This window comes from Pongo abelii, chromosome 22 (genome assembly GCF_028885655.2).
Source record: "Pongo abelii isolate AG06213 chromosome 22, NHGRI_mPonAbe1-v2.0_pri, whole genome shotgun sequence".
NCBI lineage: Eukaryota > Metazoa > Chordata > Mammalia > Primates > Hominidae > Pongo > Pongo abelii.
The window spans coordinates 24,083,293-24,103,577 of NC_072007.2; the positions used below are offsets into that span (position 1 = coordinate 24,083,293).

The 20,285-nt window shown below is 35.8% G+C and overlaps 1 protein-coding gene across 6 annotated transcripts in view; it reads left to right on the top strand.

Annotated features, from left to right (window-relative positions):
• Positions 1 to 17,265, top strand: part of LOC100455252 (multidrug resistance-associated protein 1-like) — a 93,952-nt gene extending 76,687 nt beyond the window's left edge. For 5 of the 6 annotated variants that reach the window (XM_054542833.2, XM_054542832.2, XM_002830560.5 and 2 more), the window contains 9 exons: positions 1,490 to 1,645; positions 6,225 to 6,424; positions 7,152 to 7,278; positions 8,647 to 8,748; positions 11,292 to 11,435; positions 12,713 to 12,871; positions 14,407 to 14,573; positions 15,600 to 15,794; positions 16,216 to 17,265. In XM_054542833.2, the coding sequence (XP_054398808.2) occupies positions 1,490 to 1,645; positions 6,225 to 6,424; positions 7,152 to 7,278; positions 8,647 to 8,748; positions 11,292 to 11,435; positions 12,713 to 12,871; positions 14,407 to 14,573; positions 15,600 to 15,794; positions 16,216 to 16,357 (1,392 nt within the window). In that variant the 3' untranslated portion in view covers positions 16,358 to 17,265. The remainder of the gene's footprint in view (positions 1 to 1,489; positions 1,646 to 6,224; positions 6,425 to 7,151; positions 7,279 to 8,646; positions 8,749 to 11,291; positions 11,436 to 12,712; positions 12,872 to 14,406; positions 14,574 to 15,599; positions 15,795 to 16,215) is intronic. The other variant, XM_054542834.2, reaches the window with a different exon arrangement.
• Positions 17,266 to 20,285: the final 3,020 nt, after the last annotated feature.

Sequence of the window (20,285 nt, forward strand, 5' to 3'; positions counted from 1 at the left end):
CAGTAGTCACATATTGCTAGTGGTCCCTATATTAAGATGCACAAGTCCATAACCTCAAAGTGTATTAACACATTTCTATGTATATTTAAAAACATGGTGGGTGTGTAAAGGGAAGTGGAGATAAAACACAAAAACATAAATGAAAGCACCTAACATAATAAATTTCTAAGGTAATATTAAATCTTGCTTAATCGTACCAATGTACATACTGCTTTTTGAAAAATTATAGAAGAGTTTGATCACCACCATTCTGTTTCTCCCAGAGAACATTTCTGACTACAACCCTACTGATTTCTTGTCATTTTTTTATAGTAAAATTTCAAATGATTGAGTCTTAAGCAGATGGGAGTATGGGCAGGTAAATTCAAAATAGGAAATTCCATGTGAATACGATACTGTTACACTGTTTGGTATATGAAATAGCCAGGGAACTCCCCAAAGAGGGTAGAATTAACAAAATTTCATCTCTGTTTTTTATATCAGTTTTGTCCTGAACTGAGTAGTTCATCCAGTCAAGGTTCAGAGTCTTAGTGTTCCCTGGCATCTCTCAGGTCATACCTTGTACCACAAACAGATTAAGTTATATGCAACAAAGTGTAAAACAGGCTGGGTGTGGTGGCTCACACCTGTAATCCCAACACTTTGGGAGGCAGAGGCAGGTGGATCACCGAGACCAGCCTGGTCAACATGACGAAACCCCACCACTACTAAAAATGTAAAAACTACCTGGGCATGGTGGCTCATGACTGTGTAATCCTAGATACGTGGCAGGCTGAGGTACGAGAATTGCTTGAACCTGGGAGGCAGAGGTTTGCAGTGAGCCGATATCGCACCACTGTACTCCAGCTTGGGTGACACAGCGAGACTTTCTCTCAAAAAAAAAAAAAAAGTACAAATCAATGCATGACCTTCCCATTGTCCTTCTCTCGTTCCTATTGGCCACTCCATCTTTCAGTTCATAATTTTATAAATGAAGATTATTTTGTTTTCCTGCCTCTTCTGATATGAATAGGATCCAGTTACCCAGGAAGGCCACTGAACATGTTCTTAGTTGATAACAATGCCCCAAGAGCGATTTACAAATTTTGAGTCATAAATAATGGTAGCCCACTGCCCCAAATACTGGAATTAAAAAAAAAAACAGCTATTGAATTATGGACTGTTTTTTTGTTTTTGTTTTTGCTTTTTTGATCAAAGTCTGACTTTAATTGTATAATTAATTGCCATGTAGTGGTCACTGGGAAATATAAATTGCTTGATGATAAGTATCTTGAAATTAGAACAGCCTTTTAATTGTTATAGTTGACCACAGGGGAAAAATATATGGGGATGAGCAAAGATCATGTAGTTAGATTTATTTATGAAATCAATAGATTGTCATACCTGGGTAAACATTTTTAATTTTGCCATTGAATAATATATTTCTTCTTTCTCTCATTTTAAACTGTAAAAAGTTAAAAATAAAGTGATCTAATATCAAATTTTTCAGGACATATTTATAATTGATATGCGTTTGCATTACTATTTACGGCTGTGGGTGAATTGTACGTTGGATGTTATTGGAACAGTTTTGGTCATTGTGGGAGCTTTGCCCCTCTTCATTCTGGGGATTATTCCCTTAGTGTTCTTCTATTTCTCTATACAAGTAAGTGCATACATTTTTTATTTGTATTAATAACTTATAAGTTCACAATCAAATATAGTTTCAGACCCACTTAAACCTCCTCTTTGCCCAGGTTCTCTAAGAAGCAGAGTCCAAGAAACGAATAGATGTACTAGAGATTTACTGGGGGAAATGCCTGTAAAAGATAAAGGAGAGGGAGCAGAAGAAGGCTGGGCTGAGCAAGCCCTCAGACAGCGACTCAGGCTGAATCCCTGTGAGGGAGAAAAGGAAAGAAGATGGTTTGGGTAACAAGGGTCTTGGACTACAGGACAGTTCTACAACAGGTTCAACAGGAAGTTCTCAATCACAGTTGCCCGTTGGAGGGTCTCATGTGCACTTTCTGCCAGTACTCAGTCATTGGCTGGCCTCTATGCTAATACAGCAGTGGATCCATCAGTGCAGTCGCAGGGGCTGTCAGTCAGCTACGCTCCTGCAGCAGGAGAGCTGGGGCCTGCATTTTTATGCCCACCACAAAATGTGTATGTTGTAATTTTAGCAGAAAATTAATTTCCCTGCATATCCAAGAGAGAAGCAGGTACTGCCTTTTTGTCCTGTTTTTTCAGACATCACCTGTCTCTTCCAGACAAACAATTGCTGGAAGAGCTAAATATGTTTCTCATGATACTTACATGATATCTTCATACTAAAATGGGATCATCCAATTTAAACTGCAAAATTATGTTACTGTAAGGCTTCAGTGGAAAACAAAATTTCTTAGCATTTTTTTCTTCAGCAATCAAACAAAGCAATTTTATTAAACAATGAAAAGAATCAATTAAAATGGAGGTCTTTATTATCTTTATTATTTTACAAGAAACCATGACACCTTTTGGTTTAAAAAAAGTTTATAGCTTCATACAGAAATGACTCACATAAAAGAAATTTCTCCAGCTCGCTCCTACACTGTGACATAAAAGTTCTTTTCATATTCACAGATTTATACACCTTATTTCTGTTCCCATAAGTTTTTTTGACACTTATACCAAGGTACTAGTCAAACATGCAAGAACTATAAATAGATGAATTTTTCAAATGTATGATATCAAGAGATTATTATTATAAAACATTTTAAACATCTTTTTACATTGCCTTTATCAAAGTATGTGCAATTTTTTATTACAGGCTTAATCCACAAATAAAGAGTGAAATTTAAAGACAGTTGCAGAAATAACTATTTCCCATTGATTTTATTTATCTTGGCAATAAGGACTTCACTAAAAGATGAAATATGTTTAAGTAAACAGAAAAACAAAAGTAGATTATAGGTGTAAATGGAGCTCAGACTGAATCCTAGATAATGAATGTATATTTTTCCACTCCATATTTTAGTTGATTCTCCTCAAATATGCAATCTACTATGAAAATGTAATCCTTACCTTTGTTGGAGATTTTAAATGAAGTATAAAATACAGAGAAAATTACCTATTATTTCTAAATTTTCAGTGAAATTCCTATATTAACATAATATTTATTCCAAAGCATGATTTCTTTATCCTGATTGTCAGTTTTAACTGATAACATACAAGGTAAAATCAATGCTGAAGCACATTTTAAATATAGAAGTATCAGGCTCTTTTCACAAAAAGATTCTTAGAATTTAATGCTTTTCAAAAACCCAAGTTTTAAAATTCATGTTAGAGTTTAGTCTGCTTAAGCCAGACTACAAATGATTTTCTCATTTCCATACCTATACTCCATTATTCTTCCTACTTCACATCTTTTCCCTGTTCTTTCTGTCTGTCCCGATCTTACTTGACATTGATGGCCTAGGTCATTTTCCATTTTCTGTGTGGAGCATTCTCTATCACAATAGTGCAAAAAGAACTGACTCCTTATCTACTATTCTAATATCTACTATTATGGATTTATTACACTGCTGGCATATACTGATGGTATAATAAATCCAGAATATATGAAAATGTAAGTGCTCTGGGGGCAGAGACTATGTTTTATATATATTGTAAAAATCTAGAAAAAAAGCACTCATGTGGCAAATGAAATTTTATGTGTTGGTCTCCTGTCTGGTAAACTATAACAGAGTTATCAGGAGTAAAAAGGAGCCTAGAAATCATGTCTCATTAGGGGGAGTAATATAGGATGAGGTCTGAATTTGGATGCAGGAACTTGGAGTTCTAGTCATCTTCCTTACTTGTCTGCCTGGGACCTCATTTCCCTTTCCAGGCTCTATTTCTTTCCCCTGTGAAATAAAAGGTTTGATTTGGATGTGTGCTATGTAAAGTGTAGTTCCTGGACCCATGGGCCATAGCCCAGACCTATTGGGTCAGAATGTCCCAAGGTAGGGCCCAGAAACCTGCCTTTCAACAAACCCTTCAGGCAGGTGATTCTCACTAAAGTATGAGAAGCACTGATCTAGATAAAATTGCTTAAACCAGATTCCCCAGAGAGTTGCATGAAAGAACTCCATGGATTCTACAATTCACTGAATTGTATCAGAAGCTCCAAGTGTGTATGCATATTTACATTTGTCTAGGGAAAGCATTTTACCCTTATTTATCTACTCACATGGTCTGTGACCCCAATAACATATTCCCTAATCTAGGCAATCTCTTAAATCCCTTTACAGCCTCAGAATGCCACAGTCCTCTGTATTCTTCAGAGCACTTAGCATAGAGTAGAGTTCAGTTGTAGACCACCAGGCTGTATGTAACCTGAGATACGTTTTTGTTTAGCTTGCTCAGTGTTTTTACCAAATGTAGACATTTTAAAATCAGGGATTTTACATAAAATTCCAGATTTAAAATTTTCCTGGAAATTGTACACGACCTCATAACTCTTGATTTTCATTTCCAGTTGGTAGCAATTTTCTGGGGCTAATTAATAATCCGGTGAATACAGGGCATGCTCCATCCAGCTCCCCACAGTCCTACCTATCCTAATTGTCCTCAACTTCAAGCCAAGGGGAAATAAACAACTTATAATTGTGACTGTAGTGGAAATTTTTGAAGAAAAAAATAAAAAATATTATTTTTCTGTAATTATGTTTAAATAGAAAATATCATTGTGCATTTGGTCTGCTTCCCTCATTCAATGATTTAACTGTTCGGTCACATTTTCAACATGTAACATAGAGCTTTCTTCACAGTAGGTACTCAGTAATGGTCATTTGAGAGCATTGTCAAAGTGAAATTTTGCCCAATTATGTTCTTGTTGTGCTGTCCAGAATTGGTGCTTTTTTTTTTTTTTTTTTTTTTCTGAGACAGGGTCTCACTCTGTTACCCAAGCTGGAGTGCAGTAGCATATGATGTTGTATGCTACTGATGCAGTAGCATATGAGCATATGTAGCAGCTCACTGCAACATCTGCTTCCCAGGTTCAAGCGATTCTCCTGCCTCCGTCTCCTGTGAGACCACAGGCAGTCACCACTACAGCAGGCTAATTTTTGCATTTCTGGTAGAAATGGGGATTCACTATGTCTTCCAGGCTGGTCTTGAATGCCTGAACTCCAGTGATCTGCCTGCCTCGGCCTCCTGAAGTGCTGGGATTACAGGCATGAGCCACTGCTCTCAGCCTCAGAATTTGGGCTTTTTACCATTACAAGGGCACATGAGTTTCCTAAGGCTTCTGTAACAAAGTGCTACCAACTGGGTGGCTTAAAACAACAGAAATGTATTCTCTCACAATTTTTAAAAATCTGTTTATTTTATTTTATTTTTATGAGACAGGGCCTGAATCTGTTACCCAGGCTGTAGTGTAGTGGCATGATCATAGCTCACTGCAGTCTCAACCTCCTGGGTTCAAGTGTCAAGTGATCCTCCCACCTCAGCCTCTCGAGTAGCTAGGCCCACAAGCATGCACCACCACATCTGGATAATATATATACGTTTTGCTTTTTGTAAAAACAAGGTCTTCATATATATATACGTGTATATATATACATATATATACACGTATATATACACATATATATATATATATTTATTTATTTATTTATTTATATAACTTTTTGTAAAAACAAGGTCTTCCTACATTGCCCAGGCTGGTCTCAAACTCCTGGGCTCTAGCAACCCTCCTGTCTTGGCCTCCCAAAGTGTTGGCATTATAAGCATGGGCACCACGCTTCGCCTCTCTCACAGTTCTAAAAGCCGGAAGTCTAAAATCAATATATAGACAGAGCTGATTCCTTCTGGAGGCTTTGAGGGAAAATCTCTTTCATGCTCCTCTCCTAGCTTCTGCTGGCTGTCAACAATCCTGATATTTTCGTTGGCTTCTAAACACATCACTTCAATCTCTGCCACTGGCAGAGATGGTGTTTTCCCTGTGTCTATTTCTTCTTTTTTGTCTCTTATAAGGATAGTCAACATTGGATTTAGGGTCCACCCTACATCCAGGGTGATGTCATCTTGAGATCCTTAACTTAATTACATGTGTAAAGATACTATTTCTGAATAAGGTCACATTCACAGATGCGGGGGGTTAGGACTTGTATCTGACTTTTGGGGCGTCACTCTTTAAATCACGACACAAGGGTCTTGTAGTTTTTGAACTATTGAAGCAATTTCTGCTACATCTTTCTGACTGCTTATTTCTGTCTTCTGATTAGAGATACTATATGGCAAGCTCTCGGCAAATCCGGAGGCTGACAGAAGCATCCCGTTCTCCTGTCATTTCCCACTTTAGTGAGACTTTATCAGGAGTGTCCACCATCAGAGCATTTGGACATGAACAGAGGTTTATCCAGCAATACAAAGAGGTGGTGAATGAAAACTTGGTCTGTTTCTACAATAATGTAATTTGCAACGGGTAAGTCCCATCAATACCTAGCCTAGAATTAATCTCTTCTTAGACATCTTGCTCACTGACTTCTAAACAGAGGATTTTGAAATGGCATTTCATCCAAGTTTCAGAAGTATGTATTAATCAGACAAATATTTTCCAGTATTTAATGTACATTTAAATTGAATTATATCTATTTATATTCACATGAAAGGTACATACTATTTAATATGAAAAAGTGCTTTTAGAATTACTCATGACATAATTCTACATTGTGTTTTATATTTTTAGAATATATTTCATTTTGTATACACTGTTTTGTAAAATTTTTGAATTTGAAGTTATAGTCTCACATAAAGGAGAAAAATGAAATACTAAATAGCAGTTGAGCACATTTCAATTTTTAAAGACTACTTTTACCATATTAAAAAGTATATACAATTGGAAAGGGAATTGATTTTCCAATAGGATTTAAAAAATGCAATACATCATTATAGCTGGTGTTATTTTGCTTTTAAATTCAGATCAAGTTTTAAGGCAAAGTTCTGCAAAAGTAAAATGCATTTTCTTGCAGATGAATTCTTTAAGTTATCATGTGATGATCCTATGTTTGATTGAGTTCCAAGTAAGTCGGGGAGAAAAAAGAAAGCAGCTATGCTGTTTATGTCTCAGTTTCCCAGAGGAGAGGGTTAGTACTAAATGCATGAAAACTTTTTCATCTCAGTTACTCAGGAATATATTCCATCTATCACAGGTGGCTGTCTGTTAGACTTGAATTTCTTGGCAACTTAATGGTGCTTTTCGCTGCACTGCTTGCTATGCTGGCTGGCAATTGTACAGATTCAGCAATAGTTGGTTTGTCTGTATCCTATGCCCTAAATGTAAGTAATAATGATTTTGGTGGTATATGGTATGTTTATAATCCTATTAATTAAACACTCTTCTTCTTTGCTTGTCTGATTTATATATTATATTAACTAAGTAATGAGAGACAAATCTGGATTGCCCTGGAGGCTCATTTCCTTCTCTATCTTGTTAGTAGCAGGAAGCTAGCTCAGCAATTCTAAGTTAACTTATAGGAAGAACAGGCTGATACTCAAGGCTGAGTGCTAAAAGACCAGGAAACTCCTGCTATTCTGTAGTTACTCAGAAGTTTCCTGCTCTTCTGTCCTAGTGGATTTATCGAATATTACAAGGGTAGGGTCCCTCTCCAACACAGCTGGTGTATCTAATTTGCTCAGCCTAAGCAAGAAGATAATTCTCTAGGGAGAATATATTTGCTGTTTCTCTTCGGCTTGTAAGTTTTTCCCTAATAAACCCTATTTGATATTACACTGCAATGCACTAGTGGTAGGATGCATGCCCCCTTTGTAAAATAGCAAATGCCCTAAACTGCTTCCACATTATGTAGAAGATAAGTCTAGGTGATGGTGTTATATACTGTTGGTCCAATATCCAAAAACCTTGAGCCAGTTGCATTTCAGAATTCAGAATTTAGGCTTCTAGAAAGGAAATATGTACATAGCCATATCCAGGGCCTGGTTCAGAAGCCCATAATCAAACACTACTGCATGTACACCCTAACTGGATTAAGTAAACGCTTTGAAGAGCCCCATATCAGTTCAAGCCAGGTGGGCTATCAAATGAGTTGGCACCAAACTCAAGAAAAAAAATTGGATTGTACAAGTTTTTTGACTTTTAGAATTCTGTTCAAAGTCACACCCTTAGAGAACCTACATTTGGGAATTGAGTGAGAAGAAAATATAGGTTTTTGTTTTTTTTTTAATAGGGGAGCAGGAATGGTTAGAAAGCTAGGAAAATCTTCCTTCTGATGGAAGGTAGTGAAGAATGCCAAAGTGTTTGCACACTATTTTTTTTCCCATTTAGGATGCACATTTTTTTGAGGCATATCCCATGAATCTTGGTATTCATCATTCCTTATACCCACTATGCACTTTTTGCATATATGCTGAATTATGGTCTATCTTATCCCAAGTAATTCCATTATTTATGATATTAATGAGTTTAGTATCCTTAAACACAAATATGCATATGAAGAAATATGCTTATTTCTAGAGCTGCTAAATAATAATCAAAAGATATAAAGTATATGAGATAGTATGTGACAAGCTCTCAGCAGATTCAATAAATGAAAAGTGAAACTCTATAAAAAATAATGTATTATTTATATTACATAAAAAACTAAAGAACATGCATTAAGCTCTTGTTTCCTCCCCCATACCCCCCAGATAACTCATTCTCTGAATTTTTGGGTAAAGAAAGCATGTGAAATTGAAACCAATGCAGTTGCTGTTGAAAGAGTTTGTGAATATGAAAATATGGATAAAGAGGTAAGCACGCCTCCTGTAATCCCAGTACTTTGGGAGTCGTGGGAAGATCACTTAAGTTCAAGAGTTCAAGAGTAGCCTGGTCAACATAGTGAGATTCTGTCTCTACAAAAATAAATAAATAAATTAATTAAGTAAGTAAGTAAGTAAGCTGGGTATGGTGGCTTATGCCTTTAGTTCGAGCTACTTGGGAGGGTGAGATAGGAGAATCCCTTCTGCTTGGGAGTTCAAGGTTGCAGTGAGCTATGATCACGCCACTGCACTTGAGTGATAGAGCAAGATCCTGTCTAATAAAAAAAAAAAGTATGAGAAAAAAAAGAGGTAAGCACTCCTAAATAATCAATAAATGAATTGGATGCAGGAGTAAGACATTGTAATGTACAATAAATTGACATTAAAAAAAATGTTAAGCAAACCTGCATTTCCAAATTCATGTGATATTCAGTGTTTCAATGAAATTAAAACCAAAATTGTTATAAAGTGGCCTATTATTTTATATATCATTAAAATAGAAATAAAAATACTTCTAATTAAATTAGGATACACCCTAAATTATAAGATATATCCCTACTTCAATGAGTTACAAAAATGCAAGATGATATCTTGTTTCTAAAAGGCACAGTGATTTGTCCTCTACTGATGTATAGAGTAAAATATACAACTTGCAATTATAACTTTGTGGGGATTTTACAGTGATAAAAGTGTCTTAATATAGTCAACTCATAATTATTTAGATTCTGCACAATTCTAAATTAATTATATTTTATTGCTTATACTTTCTGTTCTATTTACTCATCATTAATATCTCTGTGAATGGGAAGGGAGAGGAGAATAAATCAGTCTGTTGTGTTCCCTCTAACTGTAATTTTGGAGGGTGAAGAGTTATTTCAACTATTGACAGAGTATAATATTTAAGTTTCTAAAATATTTTACTCATCTGGATTACTTCTGCTTCCAAATTCTATTAATTAACAGGGCAGATGACAAAGATGACTTGAATTTCTGTTCTTTCTTCAATCTACGTAGGAAGCTATCTTTCTTCTTTATCTTGTAACTCTTCCTCTTTTGCTCATGAATCTGAGGAACAGGTACCTCCTCCAAAGAAAAATCTAACATTTCTCATTGCATTTTTGGTAGTATCTCTTCCTGTCTTCTCTCAGATCTTACTCCATTAACCACCTCTTCTAATTCCCACTCCCTTGCAGTTCCCCTCAGCCTGTAACTATGCCAAAATATTTTCTGCATTCTCCAACTCCTACCTGAACTTTGAATTTTCCTCTGGATTTTTCCCCAGGTCTTGTCTTTCCTTCTCAAAGAAATGTCATGAAAGATTAGTCTGCCTTCACAATCTTCAATTCAACTTGTTCAGTCTGTCATCTCATGGCTAATATCAAACATTATTTTTCTATATTTTCTAAATTTTTGCTCATAAAATATATTTCTTTCACATTAGAAAAAGATGATAAAAATATGTGCGTACACACATTTAAACAAACAAAAACCTTTATGTAATTTGATGCAAGTTGTGACAAATACTGCTACAAAAACTCTTGATGTGGAAGGATAAATGTGTTCAAATAACCTTATTCAGCCCTCTACACCTATTTCTCTGCTTTCCATTACAGAAAAATTCTTATGCAAAGTTGCCTGTAGTTGCTTTTCTATTTCATTTTCTCTGATTCATTTTTGGACCCTCGCCAAGCAGGCTTTTGATCCCACTATTCCACTGAACCTTCCCTCATGAAGATCACAACGGGTTCTTTCTCAGTCCTCACTTTACCTGATCTATCATTTGATGTTAGCCATCACTCTCTCTCCCATGAAACACTTTACCTCACTGCCCAGGCATCACACAGTCTTGTGTGTTCTTTTACCTCATGCTTCCTCCAGTATTCACACAGGCCCCTGTCTTAGGTCTTGGGCACAACTAATTAGATCCAAATAGTTATTAAACCCTTTGCCTAGAATATTCTTCCATTGGTATCCACCTAGCGTTTTCTCTGACCACAGTCAGCAAAGCCTTTCCTAACTACCCTGCTTTAAATGACACCTCCTCCTTTTCCCAACCCTGGCTTTTTCTTGTCTTACAAAGCTTTATTATCATCCAACATGGCTGCATATGCTATATGGTTCTTTTTGTCTGTCCCCACTACACCCCATAAGGGAAATAATTTTTATCTGTTTTTTCTCATTGCGGAACCTCCAGAGACTAAAATAGTGACTGACACAGCAAACCTTTGAGGAATGAATGAATGACAAGCTGTCCTTATCTCAGCTAAAATTTCAAGTTATTTTTTCTTAATAACTTGATAAGAAATAAGAAGTCTTGCTACCTCAAAATATTTATTTCTAATATTTTCTTATAAGTAGATAAGTTTCATGTTGGTAACATTTAAAACTATTTTCAGAAAATCATAATAGCCACAAATGTCTTTCATCATTTATATTCACTTTTGTTACCTGCATAAGAATTATTTTGAGGGGAGGGATTTTTTAATTATAATTGTAGTTTAAAGTATTTATTTTTTGTTTATTTTTGTTTTAAGTCACCTTGGATAATGTCTAGAAGACCTCCATTACAATGGCCCAATAAAGGTGTAGTGGAATTTATTAATTATCAGGCTCGATACCGAGATGATCTTGGTTTAGCATTGCAAGATATCACTTTCCAGACTCATGGGGAAGAGAAGGTATCATATATATTTCATATATTTTGGTTTCCCTTTTATGTGAATGCATCCATTGTTGAGTATAATATGATATTGAATATAAGGTGGTCTTTTGTTACACAAAAGTAATAAAGACATGTGGTTGGTGTGTACTGAATAAATTTTCCCTCTATAAAAAATACATTTCTTAATTAAATTGCTCATATACTACTGTCAAACATAACTTTGGTGTACTTAGTTTTTACTTCCTCTATAAAATGAATTGCAACAATAAGTAAATCGTTACCCCAAACACAATAAATCTGTATGTTTGACTATTTGTATACTCAAAGACATCATGTTTTCCAAAACCGTTAAAGAAATGGGAAAATGCTTGAAATGCACTTTAGTTAACACAAGCAACTTACAAAACTATCAATAGTATGTGATATTAGTTTTATGTTTTAAAAAAGCAAACAGACACATTAGCAAAAATATTTTTGGAGCAGAAATATTTTTGAAACAGACAAATCATTCTGAAATTTTCATTACCTCAATGAATTCAACAGATTTCTGTTTTTTCTGATGTATTTTGTTAGACTTAAGATTTTATATTAGGGTAAACCAACCACTTTAATATTCTGTCTGCCTAACATTCCTATTAATACCAAGACACAAATCAGCAACCAGAAGATATTGCTTTTTAGTTCTTATGGTCATAGGGAAACGTTTAATCACTGGGATGTTTATGACAAGATGATTATTTTGGCCAGGAGTCAAAATCCTTAAATACTATTTTTGGCTGCCCATGATAGTTTTAATGCAGAGTTCCTTTGATACACCAGGGAAATTTACAGACGTTCCTTTGGATTTTCTAGTCTATCTGGCAAAAGATTCCAGTGCCCTATTTGTTTCTTTGCTTGTTTCAATGAAGGGAAGATAGAGAAAATCTGTTTTCTGAAAATCTCAATAAAACCACTCATTATCATTGCTTCTTTTGCCCTAATCTTTAATGGGTAGTTCAGGGGTGGTTCAGGAATGATCTGTTTTTCCTGGGTCTGCTGGGGCTCTTTGATGAGGAAGTAACTAAATTACTGAGAGCTAAAGGAAAAACACAGATTAGTCAGAGCCTTTCCAGCAAGTAAAGAGTATTTGGATAAAGACTGGTCCTTAGAAGTCACCTGACATCTTCCACGCCCATCAAGGTTAGTCTTGTTGACAAAAACGGATCCCACTGACCTGACACCTAATACATTTGTTGCCAGTGCAAAGGCCTTGTTTCCTTACAAAAAGTAAAGTTTATGATTATTTCATTACAGATTGGAATTGTGGGCAGGACTGGAGCAGGCAAATCCACACTATCAAATTCCTTATTTAGAATTGTGGAGAGAGCTGGAGGCAAAATTATTATTGACGGAATTGATATATCAACTATTGGACTTCATGACCTTCGTGGCAAACTTAATATTATTCCACAGGTACAGCCTATGTTGCCATAGGCTTTCTTAACCCACTCCAAGTAAATCTGTTTTCTTTCTTTTTAAAAATCTGTTCCTTCCAAGTCTATAAATTCATTGTTTGAAGCCATATCATTTTAAATGGAATATATGAAAAACTGCTATGTAATTGAACCCTCTTTAAACACCCTTATCATAAAGCATTCTTCCTAAGAGCATTTATCTATTTGAAAAACCAGTACATCTTTTTGATAAAATTTCCTTCATAATAGTAAGTGCAAATAAAATTCAAATAAGTAGATCAGACTGAAACACAGATTTTTTTTGAAAGAAATATTACTGAAGTTTTTGCTTAGTTGTTAGTTTCAGTGTAGAATTTTGACTCTTTTTCACTTGAAGTTTAGAAACATTAAAAAAAGAACAGTAATTCAGTTAGATCTCTTTTCTCAAGTTCTTTGATTTTTCCATCTGTGGAATCAAAGGAACTTGATCATTAAGGGGCATGCAAACTAGCTTAAAAATATGCCTCTTAAGTCAAAGATGAAATACTCAGCTGAAACTGGGTGCGATGGCTCACGCCTGTAACCCCAGAACTTTGGGAAGCCGAGGCGGGTGGATCATCTGAGGTCAGGAGTTTGAGACCAGCCTGGCCAACATGGTGAAACCCCGTCTCAACTAAAAGTACATAAATTATCCGGCCATGGTGGTGCACACCTGTAATCCCAGGTACTCGGGAGGCTGAGACAGGAGAATTGCTTGAACCTGGGAAGCGGAGGTTTCAGTGAGCCGAGATTGCACCAATGCCCTCTAGCCTGGGCAACAGAGCTAGACTCTATCTCAAAAAAAAAAAAAAAAATCAGTGTACTGTCTTCTAAAAATCTATTAAAATACTAATTTTAATATATTAAAATGTCATATTGTTTAGAGGTATACTTGTATTCATGCATTTACTTCAAAACAAATTTGAGTAAAATCTGGAATTCTGGAAGGGAAAAAAATTAGTGGAAAAAAAGAGACATCAGTCATTCCTCTCTTATAGATAGAGTAAAATATAATTTCACTAGGCATCTTGGTGTAGCATAAAGAAAATGAACTCAATCCTCTTTGAATTATCTTCAACCACTAACTTACCTTCGTGTGGTGTAGACAAGAACTCTTTGGAACCTCCAGCTCACTCTCTGTAAAATAAGAATACTAACTTCTATCTTTCTGAGTTGGTATACTGATTGATAATATTATATATATACTATATTTCATATTTATTATATGTTATATTATATCCCTGACTACACGGCAGTAATTATCATCATTATTTCGGTGCTCGTTATTATTTTCAATAGTAGGAAGAGGAGAAAGAAAATCAGGAGACTTATGATGACTTATGAATTATAGTTTATGCTGACTCTCCTGTTTTTGTTTTAAATATAAAATGAATTTGATGACTATATTAGGTCTGATAATTTTGCTTTCTCCTGCTTTGTTTTCTGAGTCTGAGTTTTTAAAATATATTTATGCCTCATGACAGTAAGATTATGCGGGACTATTTTCTGCTTTAGCACCCTGTTTTATTTTCTGGAACCCTTCAAATGAACCTGGATCCCCTAAACAAATATTCTGATAGCAAGCTGTGGGAAGTGCTGGAATTGTGTCACTTGAAAGAATTTGTGCAGTCCCTTCCTGAGAAGCTACTGCATGAGATTTCAGAGGATGGCGAGAACCTCAGGTAAGCTGCTAAGAGCAGAGCTTGTCCAAGTTATTCATTCCAAGCTCTTTAGAAACTCGAATTGGCATCCAAGAGAAATATAGCTCCTGAGCCACCAGGGCCTGTTTAAAGTACACCATGGCTGATTCCTTCTAGGGAAGAGGAAGGAAAAGTAAACTGGTAGCTGCAGGCTGGGAAACCACTGACTAAGAGAAAGGAAACGAAAAAAAAAAGAGCAATGCCCTATGAAAAGTCACTATTGAATCTTCTTTTGTCAAGACTGCTATTCTAAGAGCCTTGTTCCTAAAAAATGTAAGGGGCTACTTTGCCTTCACCATTGTTTGTTGCCTTAAGATAGCCCCCTTCATGTGGTCAGAGACCCCAGAAAAGTGAGCTAGATCCCTGTAATGGCCTGCGTGGCAAGACTCCCACCACCGCTTCTTTGATCACTTTCTCCCTACGCCTCTGTGTTTCTGTGACATTGGCCTCCATGCTGTGTCATGAGTTTGCCAGGCCAATTCACGCCTACCACAGGGATTTTACATCTGCTATTTCCTTTACCTGGAACAAGTTTTTACTGGAAATCTGTATGCCTCACTCTCCATGTCCTTCAGTTCTTGCCTTGAAACTTCTCCAGAGGATTTCTTTGGCATGCCCATCTAAAATGCCCACCCCACACCTACACTTTATACCCCATTTTTGTGTGTCTGAATTCTTAACACTTATTATATACGTATTATCCATGAAATTACTACATATAATGTTAGACCGTACTCATATACCCCTCCTACTATGCTTTTTACTCAATTGTCTTGCTTATTGTTTTCTGTGTCCCCATGAGAATGTATCTGCTACACAGAGATTTTTGTCTGTTTTGCTCATTGGTCTAAAGTCTGGCACTCCCTCAAGAGATATTTCTTGAATAAAAGAACAAATGAAGTTGTGGGTGAGAAAAAGAATGAATAGCAGTATCATCAGAATTTTAAAACATGAAGTGTGTTACCATAAAGTCCACTGTTGAAATTATTATTATTATTATTTTAACAGCATGGGACAACGGCAGCTGGTCTGTCTAGCTCGTGCTTTGCTTCGAAAAACAAAAATTCTCATCTTGGATGAGGCAACAGCCTCCATTGACTTTGAGACCGACAAGTTGGTGCAGACCACAATCAGGAAGGAGTTTTCTGATTGCACCATCCTGGCCATTGCTCACAGACTGCAATCTGTCATTGATTCAGACAGGTGTGCTTTCTTTCTTTTCAGAAATGAAATCATTTCTGCCAAGATAAATATTGGGCATATGAAACACACTGATTTCTTGCCAGTCATAAATAATTATATCTGTGCTGAGAGATACAAAATTTTCCCTAATGATATAAAAGGTATTTTCTAAAATCATTGGAAGAAAAAGTTCAAGCTAAAAGAATGTTAGAAAACTTGATATAGATAATGATATAGAAGGTATTTTCCAAAATAATTGGAAGAAAAAGTTAAAGCTAAAATAATAATTATTAGAGAACTTGATATAGTTCCTGAATTAACTAGCACCTATATTTTGTACTGAAATAACTCATAGAATAGTTTAAACTTTATATTAGCAGGACCAATAAAATGTGAGGTGGAAGACTGTATGTTACCTGACGCTATTGTTTTCACATTTCAGGGTGCTTGTTCTAGACTCAGGAAGCATTGTGGAATTCGAAGCGCCTCAGAATTTGATACGTCAGAAAGGACTTTTCTATGAAATGACAATGGATGCTGGAATAACACAAGACTCAGGGACAAAAAATAAATTCCTATGTTAATTTGCATAATAAAAAACACTACAGTACATTAATATGTAAAAAGCAAAGACAGAAGAGAAATGCACAAGGGCAGGCCCCTGCTATGGGTTGGCACACACACTCATAGGCACCAGAGTTTCTTTGTTTGTTTGTTTTTGTTTGTTTGTTTGTTCGAGATGGAGTTTTGCTCTTGTTGCCCAGGCTGGAGTGCAATGGCTTGATCTCAGCTCACTGCAACCTCTGCCTCCCGGGTTCAGGCGATTCTCCTGCCTCAGCCTCCTGCGTAGCTGGGATTACAGGCACCTGCCACCACGCCCAGCTAATTTTTGTATTTTTAGTAGGGCCAGGGTTTGGCCATGTTGGCCCCGATGGTCTCGAACTCCTGACCTCAGGTGATCTGCCTGCCTCGGCCTGCAAAAGTGCTGTGATTACAGGTGTCAGCCACGGCCCCTGGCCAGCACCACAGTTTCTAACCATCCTGGGCTGTACCTAGACTTCTCTCTTCCGTTCGTGCTTACCTTATTCACATTGGCCAAAATGCTAAGTGCCACTTGTCCTTTAAGTCCCCGACTTCACTTGGGAGTTCCCGTCTCAATGTGTCCCCTGATCTTCCCCTCTGCCCTCCAGTGTGATCTAGACGCCCCTTTTCTGTGCTCTCATTAGCCCCATGTGCATACCTTTATCATGGCAGGGCTCATACTTTATTTTAATTTTTAAGTCTGCTTTCCCCTTGAAGGCAAGTGCCCAGTTTTAATCATCTTTGTATGTTATGTTCCTAGCCTAGTTCCTTTCACATAACTGATACCCAACAAATGTTTGTAGAATGAATAGCTAGACATTTTAGAGTGCTGTAAATACTTATTTATATATAAATAGATGTGGGCTGGGCACTGTGGCACACACCCATAATCCCAGCATTTAGGGAGGCCGAGGTGAAAGGATAGCTTGAAGCCAGGAACTTGAGACCAACCTGGGCAACAAAGCAAGATCCTGTCTCTACAAAAAATAAGTAAATATAATGAAAAAAATGAGATGGGCATGATAGTGCACACCTGTAATCCCAGCTACTCAGGAGGCTGAGGTGGGAATATTGCTTGAGCCCAGGAATTCAAGTTTGCAGTGAGGTATGATACACCACAGCACTCCAGCTTGGGTGACAGAGAGACACCCCATCTTTAAAAAAAAAATTAAAACAAATAAGTTTTAAAAATATATTTTGAGCTATTGTATAATTTATGAAATGATGAAGGAATCACAGAAAAAAAAGCTATTCAGCTGCTTTTTGGAAAGAGTAATTATATATTAACAGAATTTTATAGTTTTTTATAATGTTTTATATTTTTACTATTTACCTTTGAGTGAAAAAAAAACCTAATATTTTCTTTGGAACATTATTTTTTGGTTAATATATCAACCTCAGTGAGATATTTTATTACATTTATGAGAGGATTGTTGATTTGTAGTCCTAATCAGATTTTGAAGGGCTTTTTCTTTGGTAGGTTTATTTAAAAGAAGCAACATTATGTCTCTGAATTGCCCTTCAAATTTAAAGTCTTTAAACTTCAATAGGATTTTCTTTCAAGAAGATTTTAATAAAATAGTTTAACATGTTCTTTAAAGCCCATCAACCATTTCTTTTGTCCTCCTTTCTTCCTCCCTATGCAGCCCTGTACAACCTTGCTTCATTTCCTAAGGGTATTTATGAAAAGTTGCCTCAAACTAGAAAACTTGTATTATCTAAAGTCTCCTCCCTTAAGGATGTAAGCTACTTGAAGTGTTGTCCTGTCTTTACAATCCCTGAAGTGCTTTGTAAACATTGAATAAATAGCTGTTGAATTCTATTAAGAAAGGAATCAAAATATTTCATTCATATGAGTTAAAAGATGTTTTAGCTCCCTACTCCTATAATTTTAGTAAATCAGAGAAGCTGAATAATTTTAAAATCTAATGGGAAATCAACAGTAACCTGGATAAATTGTGGTATATTCACATAATAGAATTCTATCTAGCTATGAGAATGAATGTACAACAGCTAACTGTATACATTAGGCAATCTGATGAATCTCACAAAGAATGTTGAGTGAAATAGCCACAAAAGAATATTGCTATATGACTCCATGATTCTAATTATATAATTTTTTTAAAAGAAAAATTAATTTATACTATTAGAAGTTGGGATACTGGTTATCCTTGGTGGGGAGGGTTATAATAAGGTACACAAGGTATACTTCTGGGATAATGGTAGCATTTTGTTTCTTGAAGTGAATCTGAGCACTCATTCAGTTTGTGAATGTTCATCAGTCTGCATATTTAGAATATGTGTAGTTTTCTGCATATATATACAGATATCCATTATCTTCATATGTAATACAGAGTAAAAGAAAAGCAAAAGTAAAAAACACAAAAAGTGACTAAATCAAAGTTATTCAAAGATAATTTTATTGTTTTAAGAAATTAATGTTTTATTCTTATTTCAATTATGTACATCAAGCTTGTTCAATTATTGATGTACACTAGAAGCAAAGTACAAAGTACTCAAAATGATTGGATTACAGAGAGGTAGCATATTTGTAATAAAAAAGGTTATTCCTTTATTCCTTTGTTTAAAGATTATAACTTCAAAATAGATTCATAAAATAATGCTAAATTTCAATATACAAAATATTTACCATAGCTGATAGAGAAAAATCCTGTGTAGCATTAAGTTGCTTTCTTTGAGGATAATGCGAATGTTTATTATTGAAAGCCCACAATGTGCCAAGTAATGTGCAATATATTTGGAACATGTGTCACTTTCAATTCTCACTAAATAATATAAGAAAGCAATTATGTGCTCTATTTTACCAAATACGATATTAAGATTCCAAGAGGAGCTGGAATCCAGTTTTACGTGACTACAAACCTGATGATGCTCTTTCTACTTCTCTACCAAGATGTCTTATTCCAGAGGAATCACTAAAAAATAGTCTGTAGTTCGAAAAAGTTTCAAAATCTTTTAAAAAACAGGATTTTAAACCAGTATCTTTGTAAGCATACTAAATAAAATCAAAGCTTGTGGTGGGGGTGGGATCCATGCCTCTTTAAATATAGTATTAGGTTGGACCATATAAAATAGTCATTTCTGTAGGTCAAAAAATGGCTGAATAATGGCAATTTCATTTGCTTCTAAACATAGCCTTGATATAGAAGTGTTTAGAAAACTTAATGTTGCCTTTTAATATGCATATAAATAATGAATAGTTCTACCTGATCTAAAGGGACTTTCTTTTAAAAGAAAATTTAAAAGCTGGAACGCAAAAACATAGTAGTTAAGAGTTCAGGATCTCAAGACAGGATACCTATGTGAAATCCCAACTCAACCACTTAATAGTTGTATAAACTTGAGTAAGTTAACATATTTCTTTGTGTTTATTTGGGAGTCATAATTCTATTTACCTCCTAAGTATGCTTTGGAAATTAAATCATGTAATACAGGTAATCACTTAAGACAGTGTCTAGCATATAAAAAACATTGAATAACATATTGGCTATTATTTAAACCAAACACTCATTGTTCCTTATAACTGTAGTCTCATATTTACAAAATCACATCATAGGACACACTTTTTTTTTTTTTTTTGAGACAGTCTTGCTCTGCCGGCCAGACGGGAGTGCAATGGCATGATCTCGGCTCAATGTAATCTCTGTCTCCTGGGCTCAAGCAATTCTCTTGCCTCAGCCTCCCGAGTAGCTGGGATTACAGGCATGTGGCACCATGCCTGGCTAATTTTTGTATTTTTAGTAGAGACGGGGTTTTACCCTGTTGGCCAAGCTGGTCTCGAACTCCTGACATCAGGTAATCTGCCCACCTCGGCCTCCCAAAGTTCTGGGTTTATAGGCATGAGCCACCGTGCCAGGACACACTCCTTTTTTTTTTTCAGACGGAGTCTTGCTTTGTTGCCCAGGTTGG